The sequence below is a fragment of the Branchiostoma floridae genome, chromosome 2 (assembly GCF_000003815.2).
Source record: "Branchiostoma floridae strain S238N-H82 chromosome 2, Bfl_VNyyK, whole genome shotgun sequence".
NCBI lineage: Eukaryota > Metazoa > Chordata > Leptocardii > Amphioxiformes > Branchiostomatidae > Branchiostoma > Branchiostoma floridae.
In genome coordinates, this window is record NC_049980.1 from 18,853,277 (window position 1) to 18,865,047 (window position 11,771).

An 11,771-nucleotide genomic window follows, 5' to 3' on the forward strand; every position below is an offset into this window, starting at 1 on the left:
TGTCATCCATAAAATTTACTTGCTGTGGCCTTAGTAGAAAAAAATTGTTTCTGAGGCAACAGCTGGTTATTTTCCTCTGAACAATCAGTGGTTTAGCTGGCATTGAAAGTCAGCAAACGGAGTGTAGTAAGGAAGCGACGAGATAAATGGACCAATAGAAAGAGTTAGACATGCAAATGCCTCAAAAAACGCTGTGCCGAACCCTACATCTGCTTTGATTTGTGTAGCCTCCCCCCCGAATCTAATAGAATGTTCCTCCTATGATGAATGCATTGTGGGTAATAATCACTTCCGGAAAAGCTCCTGTGGGGAAGTCTTGCGAAAAAAATGAGGGTTGAAAAGTGTTTCTTCTGTTCCAGTCCGATTTATCCTGGCCACGGGATGCAGTTTGTTAGAAACGACTGTAAGGTAAGGTTTGGTCACATTTTGTTCCGAGGAGGCTGTACAGGAAAGAGAAGGGCACTGTCTTGTGGCATGTGCGTAGCTAGCCCCCCTCCCCCGGCGCATGGATAACATGTGCTAACTTGCTTGAAGTTCACTTTGTGTCATAACAGAAGTTAAACCAGGACAACAATAACATTATTTATGAGAGTTGAGTTGAATTGCCCTTCGAGGAACAGGCGTATCCACACGCACACTGTAAGGCCCCTTTTTGATGTAAAAATCAAAACTGTTGTAACAGTGGGGTTCTAGCGCTGCCAAACTGACCACGCCAACAGCTCTTGAGCTTTTGGTGTTGTGGTTAGCACGTTGGATTTGTGATCCGGCTGCCCGGGTTCGGCGCGGGTTCGAATCCCGGGAGTCGGGGTGTTGTTTCTTTCTGTTCTTACTCGCCCCTCTGAATTTCTACAATGGTTCCCACGCCGGCCCTGTGAGTAACAGGCTAGTATGTGCCACACAGGGATGTCGATCTCGGAGATTCGAGGACGAATCTTGAAAAGAAAAGGGGGAGTAGTGTAACAGTGGGGTTCTAGCGCTGCCAAACTGACCACGCCAACAGCTCTTGAGCTTTTGGTGTTGTGGTTAGCACGTTGGATTTGTGATCCGGCTGCCCGGGTTCGGCGCGGGTTCGAATCCCGGGAGTCGGGGTGTTGTTTCTTTCTGTTCTTACTCGCCCCTCTGAATTTCTACACTGTTTTATATGGCTCCGCTGGCCTTGGCTTGCAACCACACTCAAACTGTTTCAGTTCGTTGAAAAGAGATCTCTCTCCCAAAGCTTTTATGAGCCAGCACAGCATAATCTTGTACCTATGTATCAGATGTGTTCTGTTTTTCCGGTAATGGCCATGTGCCAAGGAATCAGCAATTACTGACATTATTCTTACCTGATGATACGCCATTCCAAAAGATAAATGTGGAGTGGGTTGAAGAGGTCGGATTTTATCCAAGTTGCACCCCCTTTTTGATTTTACCCGAGTGCCCCGACTCCCCTTTGATTTAATCCAAGCGCATCAATCCCCTGTATATAATTTCATCCGAGACCTCAACCCCCCTCTGATTTCATCCAAATTCCAAATGTGTCTATCCCCCTTTTATTTCATCCCAGTGCCCTTGTTATGTATTGTATTGTATCGTATATTATGTAATTGTATTTGAATTTGTTTATTGTAACTGTCGCGTTCTGGCGGCCCTTCTTCGGAGTAAACAACAACAACTCGACGTGTTCGAACGGGCGGTGGCCCCGTCCGGAGAAGAGTGTTCTAGAACCGCCAGAACGCGACCAGTAATGTGATTCAAAATAAAGTCAGTCTTGTCTTGATCGTCTTACAAGTGTGACGTTTGTCTTGTGTGTCTCCGTCTTTGGTTGGTCTTCCATCCAACATTGGCGCCCAACGGTGGGATGCCGCTTTCGAGCGGCCGGACCCGTGATGAAACACCATCCTAAGGCCCTCTGCCCGCTACCGTGTCGCCCGACTCGCCCGGAGACCATCGGCCAACCGCCTGATCACCCGACAACGTCTACCATGTGTCAAGCCGTCTCCGCTCGCTGCCGCTGTCGACAGAGCCCGACTCCACTCCACCCTGACGCCGTCCGTCGCCGACCGCGTGTACACCAAGGACCCGTCCCTGGGCGCTGTCCGCGTCGATCAGAGCTACCCGTGTCACCAACCGTGAACTTTTGAGAATGAGCACCGGCGAAAACTTCTGCTGTGACCAGACCGAACTGTAAAAGGGCCTCTACTTGCTCCAGGAAGGCCACTGAACTGTCATGCCGCAAGACCTGCGAACTTGAAATGTACTGCTGCACGATCTCCTGTCCAATGTGTTATGTATTTTGTCTGGAGAGTATTGTGATATTGAGTATTGTGGTGCTTACCTAGGGAGAACTAGAGCCTGCGGGACGACACTCCTAGGAAGAAGACTACTTTGTCCTTTGTCAGAACCTGCGAGGTTGCTGATTGTCAAGGAAATATTGTCACGTTGATTGAATTTTGTATATTGAAACTATTTGAACTGATGCTTACCAAGTATACTAGTAGAATCAATGACATTATTGATGCCTGCGGGGCGACTACTGCTAGTAAGACTATCCTGACCACACTGAGGGTGTGCCCACATGTATTGTTTGTGTTTTAAGATAGCGTTCTCTATGCCTTGACCGTAAGCCTGCGGGATAACGTTGATGCCTTGTTGAACCTATGCTGTGCTGTATTCTGAATTTTGACTGTATGATGCTTGCCTAAGGAGCGCTGATGTCTGCAGGACGTCTCTCCTAGGAAGATCAATGGTTGTATGATGCTCGCCTTAGGAGATAGAATGATTGCCTACGGGCTGACCCTATTCCTAAGTGCTTAAACTTGATGTGGAAACTGCGTGTACTTGCCTAGCTAGATGTGGAAACTGTGTATTTGTAGCTACATAGAACGACTGCCTGCGGGCCGACCCTATGGAATGTTTGATATGTCCAATGTACAGTAGTTCTGTGCCTTGAAATACTTCGAAGTGGTGAGTCCACAGAAATATTTTTAGTATTGTAAGCGAAACCTATAACTAGCTTAGACTTGATTTTAAAAGATATATGATTAGATTTGGTGAGATAACTAGCAGGTGAGGACACCTGCTAACTTGAGGGGGGAGGAATGTTATGTATTGTATTGTATCGTATATTATGTAATTGTATTTGAATTTGTTTATTGTAACTGTCGCGTTCTGGCGGCCCTTCTTCGGAGTAAACAACAACAACTCGACGTGTTCGAACGGGCGGTGGCCCCGTCCGGAGAAGAGTGTTCTAGAACCACCAGAACGCGACCAGTAATGTGATTCAAAATAAAGTCAGTCTTGTCTTGATCGTCTTACAAGTGTGACGTTTGTCTTGTGTGTCTCCGTCTTTGGTTGGTCTTCCATCCAACACCCTTATCCGCTCTTCACCCGCGCTGAACCTTGATCCTGATGTGCCAGATGCGCGTTAATCTGGGGCAGTTAAACTATTTGCCCAATCTTTTAATGCTTCGCAGGAGGGGATACTAGCACAGATTTTAAAATGATAGCCCTGGTGCGTTTTGAAGCAGAGGCGAGGGGAGTGAGCCGGTAAAAATCCCGGAGTGAGCCGGTAAAAATCCCGGCCACTTCTAATGGTTTCAAAACAGCCGAGAGTTTGTTCAGAAAAATATCTTGCTATAATCTGTTTTGGAGCATTCATGGTGTCAGATTACTACTTGGCTAAAATGAATTTAACTATTTTTTGCACCCCTGCAAAAATAAATGAGCTTACAGTACTTTGAGATTTGAGCAAAAGAAGTAATACATCAAAACAATTACTAGGATACATTAATGTTGTAATAAGTTAACAGATGAATGATGTCCACATCAATATGACATTCACTCCATGCATATTTAACAAGTAGTTTAATGATTTTACTGTTGTAAGTTTAAGTTAAAACATTTCTTTTCTGTCCTGTTGTAGATCTTCAGGTTTTGCCGATCAAAATGCCACAGAGCATTCAAGAAGAAGAGGAATCCTCGGAAGGTGCGCTGGACCAAGGCCTTCAGGAAAGCTGCAGGAAAAGACCTGGCTGTGGTGTGTATTTTTTTCTTTGTAGAATAGTTGTCTACTAGTATCTCAATTGCTACCTCCGGGATGTACCACGGGGTATTGTTTTTGATTGTGTATGTGTGACTACACCTTAAGCTAAGTTATAAGTCTTTTGGGTGGATTTGTATGAATTTTGGTATGTAGTTGCTTTTTCAGTCCCCAAAGAAACTGACAATTTGGGACCTCCCTAGCAGGATGTTCAGGTACTGCAGCATTTCAGCAGGAAAACCCCTTCCTGAAGCCAACATGGTCCAACTGGCCATAGAATAAGGAAAGCAAATGGTCCATTATGGGAGGGAGATACGTTGTAGAAATAAAGTATGACACTATGAAGGTGGTACAAGGGAGCAGTGTATCTTGGTAAAGGGGATGATGCAGATTTCTGTGGAGTTTGTCATTCTAAGACTGACTGAGAGTAAGGGAGAGAATCCTGAAAGTATGAGGGCTCAGTGCCTCTGTTCCCTGTTTAAGAAAAAAAAAGTCATTTATGTTCTTATCTTGTTTTCTTATTCTAGGATGCTTCTCTGGAGTTTGAGAAGAGGAGGAATGTTCCAGCCAAGTATAACAGGGAGCAATGGAAGGACACAAGTAAGAATCTATTCTTACATCTGAGTCTGATGGATTCCAAAGCTTGTGTTCTTTAATCATTGACATGCATACAATGATGTCCATGTAATGTTATACCAATTTAGAATTGAAATGCTTGGTCTCGGTCACCATATGCAAGTGACAAGTCGCTTAAAATGCTTGTCATAAAACTCTATGGGGGGGGGGGCACTGAATTTGCACCTGCTACAATCAATGGTGAATTAAAGTGCAGTAGCTCATAGAAAAAGGCAGACCAGTTGTCTTGAATTTGGTGCATGTGTTCTACAATGCTGTTCATCCAGTGTGTCTGGCTTCAATTTGTGTTTATGCTAAGGATATTCTGTATATTTTGACTTTCTCTTCATTTGCAGTTAAGGCAATGAAAAGAGTAGAAGACATCAAGAGTAAGAGGCAGGCCCAGTTCATTCTCAACAGGTATGTTAAGTGTGTATATCTACCTGCAGTTCCAAGCCTAAATGTAAGGAGGTGCTATTATGCTGTTAGTTTACAAGCTGTGTCCCTATGTGATGCCTGATGGCTGAGTGAAAATACTGTGTAGCTATGTGGAAAAAATAATCTTTTGGCAATGTGTGACATATTTTACTTAGTATGTGTAAGCCATGCCAATCAAATTTCTTGGCATTCAAAAAAGCAAATAAACATGGATACAATACCAGATGAACGAAGATGAGGAAATGAAACTGGATCAAACAGTTATATACTCCATCTAATTTTCTTCATGTTCAGAATAACCAATCCTGCATTTTTGCAAACCAGGTGAGTGTCAACTTGAGCTCTACATCCAGAGGCAGAATTGCTCACTGCTAGACAACACACGCTATGTCAACTCTTTTTAGACAGCTGTTTGACTCAAAGGTCTGTCAACCAAAGTCATGTTAGATAGGGAAAAGGTTGAACATGTTGTTTGTACTTCCAGACTGAAGAAGGGGAAGGAGCTGCAAAAGGAGGCTGATATTCGGGAGGTCAAACAGAACATCAGCCTCATCAAGTCTCCTGCTGGTAAGTCATGTCATTGTGGTGTACAAATGTGTGATTGCATCGTAGACAAGTTCTTGGGAATAAAGATCATCTTTAACGTCATGCACAAGGATGTTTGCCTGTAATTACCTCTGTGTGGGATTATCTCAAGCACCAGACTTGTTCTCAGACTTAAGCCTGTGTTTTGTCTTAACGGTTTGGGATAATCTGCGCAGACTGACTACAGAGACATACCAATAGGCTAGTTATGTTCATCAAAGATCTTGAACGTTCTTGATACTGCTGTACTGAAACTTTATTTAAGTTAGAGGGACATAAAACGAGGCATTTGTAGCATGCTATTAAAAGTTAGTGGTGGGCATGGAGAGTGCATCACTGACAGAAAACTGTTTTGTGTGCCAGTGCTCAAAACAGCCCAGGCGGCAACCTGAGTCAAAAACCAGGTTGGTCCATCAACATTTCAGGTTGCCTCACTCCCAGGACATTACTTTCTTCAAGTCAGCTATTCATCCATATCTTTTCTTGCAGTTACATGTAACTATGTTTATCTTGTCAAGAAATAAATACAAAAGCATATGCACGTTGGTGTGTACAAAATTTCAGGTTGCATACTTCGCTACCTGGGTTTAAAATTAAGTTGTGCCAAGCAAAACATGGTTGCATTTGCAACTGTGCAAGTGTGTATTTTTAGCACTGTGTGATGGTTAATTGGTGGAGAGGTCACTGCAAGCATTAAACCACCGTAAACATTTGAATATTTGCAGGACCTCCATTAGCTGGAGCCCAGCCCCCACAGACTGTGCACATTGTAGACATTCACATTAAATGTAATCCTCCAGTCATCTACTTGGTTCTTTGTGGTAGTGGCTAATGATGTCATTAGTTTTGGATTGCCCTCATTAGACCCTTATGGTACCACTTATGGATGTCAAATGCTCTTTGAACACATACTTGTATATCTTCATGAGTTGTGAAGGACTTTTTAAATCCATGCATTTTTCCATATCTTGTTTAGTATGCAGGCCCTGTGTTACATGTAATTACATACGTAGTAATTGTCTACCAAGAAAGTTATGTTTTGTGGTGCATGTTTCTGTGTCTATAAGTATGATTATGACATCAAAACTAGAGAAGTTGTTTATAACATTGGGTATGTTGGTAGGTACTTACAAAATGAAGAAATAATAAGATTTTGGACCCTCTAGTGGTTTTCCATGGTACTGAAGCAGAATTTTAAATCTTAATCTCTCGTTAGTGATGCAGAATCTAACTAAATAAAATTTCTTGCTAATTACAAGGAGAAGTGATTGTTGACCATAGTACTAGCTACAAAAACATATGTCAGAGTTCTGGAGCATGCTAGCAGGAGATGGCAAGTTCAGTGTAATTTTGAACACAAGAAAAATTGGACTTGCACAACTTTTCCAGCCCAATGAAGCTATTCACAGATCTCAGAATTGCTGTATTGTCCTCATATCACCCCCAGCACATTAATCTATCATGTACAACATGTATGTTAAAAGAAAAGGATGGGCATCTATTGTCTGTGTAATGTCAGGGCACCACCTTTCAGGACACCCAATTTTGCAGCACCACATCCATTTCAGATAATGACAGTGGCCTTTTAGAACGATCTAGATGATTCATGCTCCCTCATACATCTGTACTTCGGCCAGGCCTTTCATGCAATTTGTATTAACTTTGTTTCCTTGGTATAAGTCTTCTATTCTAGAAAAAAAGAGTTCTCTTTGGCAAGGGAGCTCTCTGCTCAGAGTTTAAAAAAATATGGTGAAAGTAGGCATTCCTATGGATTTATGCCAACTTCATTATCACTCTGTATACAAACAAAATGTAGGCAAGCTATTGGTTACCATGTGCTGCCTGAATATCATGTAGAACAGGCGGGCAAGATCTAGAGCAATTTGATCATTAGTTCTCAGATTTGTCTGCTTATTGATTAAGAAAATTTCACTGGGTACATCTTTAAGCTTGATATGTGTGTAAAAAATGTTTCCATTTATTCATTTGTAATTGTATAGTAAAAGTCGTTGGACAATGCATCTTTGATGAAGACCAATGTAATGGTATGTTGTCTATGGAAATCAAAGTTTGCATCCCATTATTATACTTTGAACTAAAAGTTAAAACACCTGTCAGCTAGACCCGATTGGCACAAATCCAGTTGGGTTCACTTGCAACCAAATTACTAATGCTAGGGCAAATCATACCTCTTCTTTCTAACAGAAATCTGAAACCTGTTGAGGACAGTATGTTTGGCAAAAGATGAAAGCAGGTGATCTGAAAAAAAGTTTATGTTCCTTCAGGACATATTGGTTGAGTTTGACTGCAGGAAAATACAGACTAGCTGGGACTTCTAATCTCAGGCCCAGCAGCTTGCGTGAAATTAGGTTTAGAACTGGCATTGACCTTTCGTTGTGTGGCGAACGGCACACCATCCATCATAGATAGGGCCTTCTTCCCAGACTTACCAGTAATCTCTGTGGGTCATCACGGCAATTTGGATCCAGAAAGATTACTGTTTAAGATTAATGGAATTTTTCTTAGAATTTAGATTTAAAGACAAACAGCTGATGAGAGCATTGGTTGTCAATACTTAGGAGATTCCTATCTCTTGCTGACTGTTGTGTACAACTCCCCTGTGTCCTTGCCAAAGCTGTAACTCTTTTGTAATGGCCAGGGTGGGTAGGCCAGCATCTAGAATGGATTATTTGCAATAAACGTGTAGAGTAAGGTTCCTTTAATGGTATAGTTCAAAGGAGCAATGTCATGAAAAATGCAGACCCCAGTCTCGGGCTTGACCTATAGTATGATGACCCCAGGTGCTGTTGGAAAGTTGGAAGCACCAGGAACAATATAACCTGGTCTTCTTCATGGTAAACTATAGTAGCCATTAGCCAAGCTAGATTGGAAAGGTGACTCTTCACTAGTGAAAAGTACTATCGACCATTAATGATGTCATACCTGGGCCATGATAATGTTTCAGACCGTCATACGGGTGTTCTCGACCAGGTATATCGGTTGACCCAAATTGGAAGATTTAACAGTGGGAGTTTCTTCAGCATACACACAAACCGCACATGTTTTTGTCACTTATAGTTGGCATGCGCGTTCATTTACACTGTAACAGGCTACGTTACAGCAGTAAACAGAGTGCGTCTTACCCTTCCGTGTGTATTCCCAACGCTAAGACGATCTTTGCTGCAGATTAATTTAAGCTAGCCTAGTGGTATGAAATACAATTATAACATGTCGCCCAAGAGTAAGAAGCCAGCATTAGTGCAGGTTGAGTAACGTATGTTTCTTAGCAATAGACTGTATTTGTCTAAGTAGTGGATGGTATGTTTTTAGTAGTGGATGGTATGTTATCCGTAAGGATTGTATGTTTTCCGTAAGGATTGTACGTTTTCTGCAAGGATCATATATTTTATATAAGGATTGCATGTTGTCCATAAGCATGGTAGGAATAGCCGGTATGTAAGCACTGCTGGGTATCCTGCATCATCCATTCCAGGTGTCCCACGAATCAGATTGCTTACCTGCTGTTGACGATCCCGGCATTGGTTAGGCTGGTACCTCGTGTGCAACAAAATACTTTTAGTACGCAGTGTTGTATTCTATATTTACAGACAGCGGTCCAGCAGAATACATTTACATTGTATTAGACAATGGAAATGATTATCAATTATGATTTATCCTACCTACCGGTATTTTTGGTACATGTATCTGAGAAGGTTGACAGATTCTGCTTTTCCTTCAAGTTGAGTTCAAACTTGACTCTGAGTTCAAAATTCTGATCAAAGTAGAAGTTGAATGATGACGGCTGTCCAAAGGCAAAAAATTAATTTCCAGTAGGGTTGTAGCCTGGTATCCTGGGAGAGAAGAGTCTCGGGAGCTATATTACGGCTGGAATCCAGCCGTAATATAGCTCCCGAGACTCTTCTATGCTCTTAATATTTGTAATTGCCAAGAGGAGAGAAGAGACTCGGGAGCTATATTACGGCTGGATACCAGGCTAGGAGTGTTGGCCATGTTGGCATCATGGTAGAACTAGAAAGTTACCTGCATGGAAGGGAGGAGTTTCAACACTTGCATACTGCGTGGACGTGATGCATATACAATATTTTAGTTGTTTTTGCACAGTCTTATGTATCCTAGTCTGTAAAGACTGAATGACAGTATTACAGGTCCAGTACTAACTACCTTTACCTGTTTCCGATGTTACATTTAGGTACTACCCATACATGTTACTCAAAAAGGAATGGTTAGCTTAGCCAACAGTTCTCATGATCCTAAAAATGATAACTGTTACCCTTGGTTATCTCCTGTTCACAAATCCCCAATTCATCATGATGTCAAGGCTCGATTTTCTGGGCGGATTGAAGGGATCTCAGGCAAAACTGCCGGAGCTTAGTTCAGAAAGCCAAGGCCAGCTGGCTAAGCGCTTCCCTTGGCACATGGTAATCCCCTGTTGCATTAGTTTACAAGTCTAGAGGATGTTATCGGGAATCTGTGGCTATCTCCCGCCATCACTGGTGCCACATCACCCATTTGTATTCTGTTGTTAAGCCCCCACATTTATTCGTGCCTACAGCTACATCAATTCAGTTCTGTTGTTTACTCCATCAAGATAAAAGAAAATCATGATGTAAAATTTGATGATTTGGAGAACAATACCGATGATTCAGATCAGCCCTGATGGCAACATCCACACAATGCTAGTGCTAAATGTTTTTAATGAAAATTTTGGTTGGAGCTGTGCATTTTAGTCACGAATACATATGTACTAAGTTGTCTTAGGTACGGTACTGACATTGCATTCAGTATTTTGATCTGCACCTAGAAGATTTTTGCAGCATCACAGCTACGAAGGGCGTGCAATAAGTAATGGTCCTGACCCACTTCCAGTTGTCTGATCTAAATGAAGTTTTGTATGTGTAATAATTCATATCTCTATGGGTTATGTTGCAAAAGACAGCTCTGAACTAATTGTGGTTTCTGATTTACTGGTGTTTGAACTTAGTCAGGTGCGAAATGGACCAGGTGTGAAATGGAACCAGTTGAGTGTCGCGCAGTGATCCGGTTTTTGTATTTGAAAGGACGCACACCAAAGAAGACTTTTGATGAAATAAATGAAACTTATGGTGCACATCACCCATTTGTATTCTGTTGTTAAGCCCCCACATTTATTCGTACCTACAGCTACATCAATTCAGTTGTTTGCTCCATCAAGATAAAAGAGAAACATGGTGTAAAATTTGATGATTTGGAGAACAATACCAATGATTCAGGTCAGCCCTGATGGCAACATCCACACAATGCTATTGCTAAATTTCCGAAAATTTTGGTTGGAGCTGTGCATTTTAGTCACGAATACATATGTACTAAGTTGTCTTAGGTACGGTACTGGCATTGCATTCAGTATTTTGATCTGCACCTAGAAGATTTTTGCAGCATCGCAGCTAGTAATTGCAATGTGCACAGGTGCATTATTGTCATGCAGTATTTTGGGCAACTTCTATTTTGAAAAACTTCTGCTTCTCTAGTTGTTGTTGAAGCATTCCTCTGCATTACATAGGTCTACAATCGTTTTCAGTGACTTCCATTAGTGTTTAAACCTTCTGTGGTGGTGAAAAAATGTCTAGAGAAATGGGGTTGCTTGGCTTGTTGTTTTACTCCTCCAAATAGAGGACAAAGAGACCGAGCAGCTATTATAGGTTTGAATACGAGGCTAGAAGTTTGGAACTAGCTAAGTTATGATGAACTTTGACCTAGACCACGGTGCATGCATGTTCAGAACAGTGAAATGTCTTATTGCTTGATTATCTTCAGGTAGTTCTTTTGTTGTGTATGTCACCATGCTAAAGTTTGTGTGATCTGTCCTTGCAGCCTGCACTCAGAAACTGGAAGAGAAGATGGCACAAGTCATCCAGGAGTCGGACCAAGAGATGGCAGCTGAGTAATGCTCACCATTGCAACAGTCATCAAGAAAAACAGCACCAACATAATGTAGAGAGCGAGAAATTTACAACAATTGTCAAACTTGCCAGAATGTCAGATTATAAACTAAACACAGCAGTCTACATGTACATGTAAACATAACCATGACTTCTAATTGACTCTAGACAAATGC

General features: G+C 41.9%; 1 protein-coding gene across 2 annotated transcripts; it reads left to right on the plus strand.

Annotated features, from left to right (window-relative positions):
* Window positions 1–220: 220 nt before the first annotated feature.
* LOC118409442 (probable ribosome biogenesis protein RLP24) lies at window positions 221–11,768 on the plus strand. Of its 2 annotated transcripts, none has more exons than XM_035810474.1 (6): window positions 221–408; window positions 3,905–4,018; window positions 4,549–4,621; window positions 4,993–5,056; window positions 5,559–5,641; window positions 11,528–11,768. In XM_035810474.1, exons 1-6 carry the CDS (start codon window positions 328–330, stop codon window positions 11,599–11,601), a joined length of 489 nt encoding a protein of 162 aa, XP_035666367.1. In that variant the 5' UTR covers window positions 221–327; the 3' UTR covers window positions 11,602–11,768. The 2 variants fall into 2 exon arrangements, with proteins under 2 accessions (XP_035666367.1, XP_035666368.1); XM_035810475.1 differs by lacking the exon at window positions 221–408 and adding an exon at window positions 571–639.
* The last annotated feature ends 3 nt before the right edge of the window (window positions 11,769–11,771 follow it).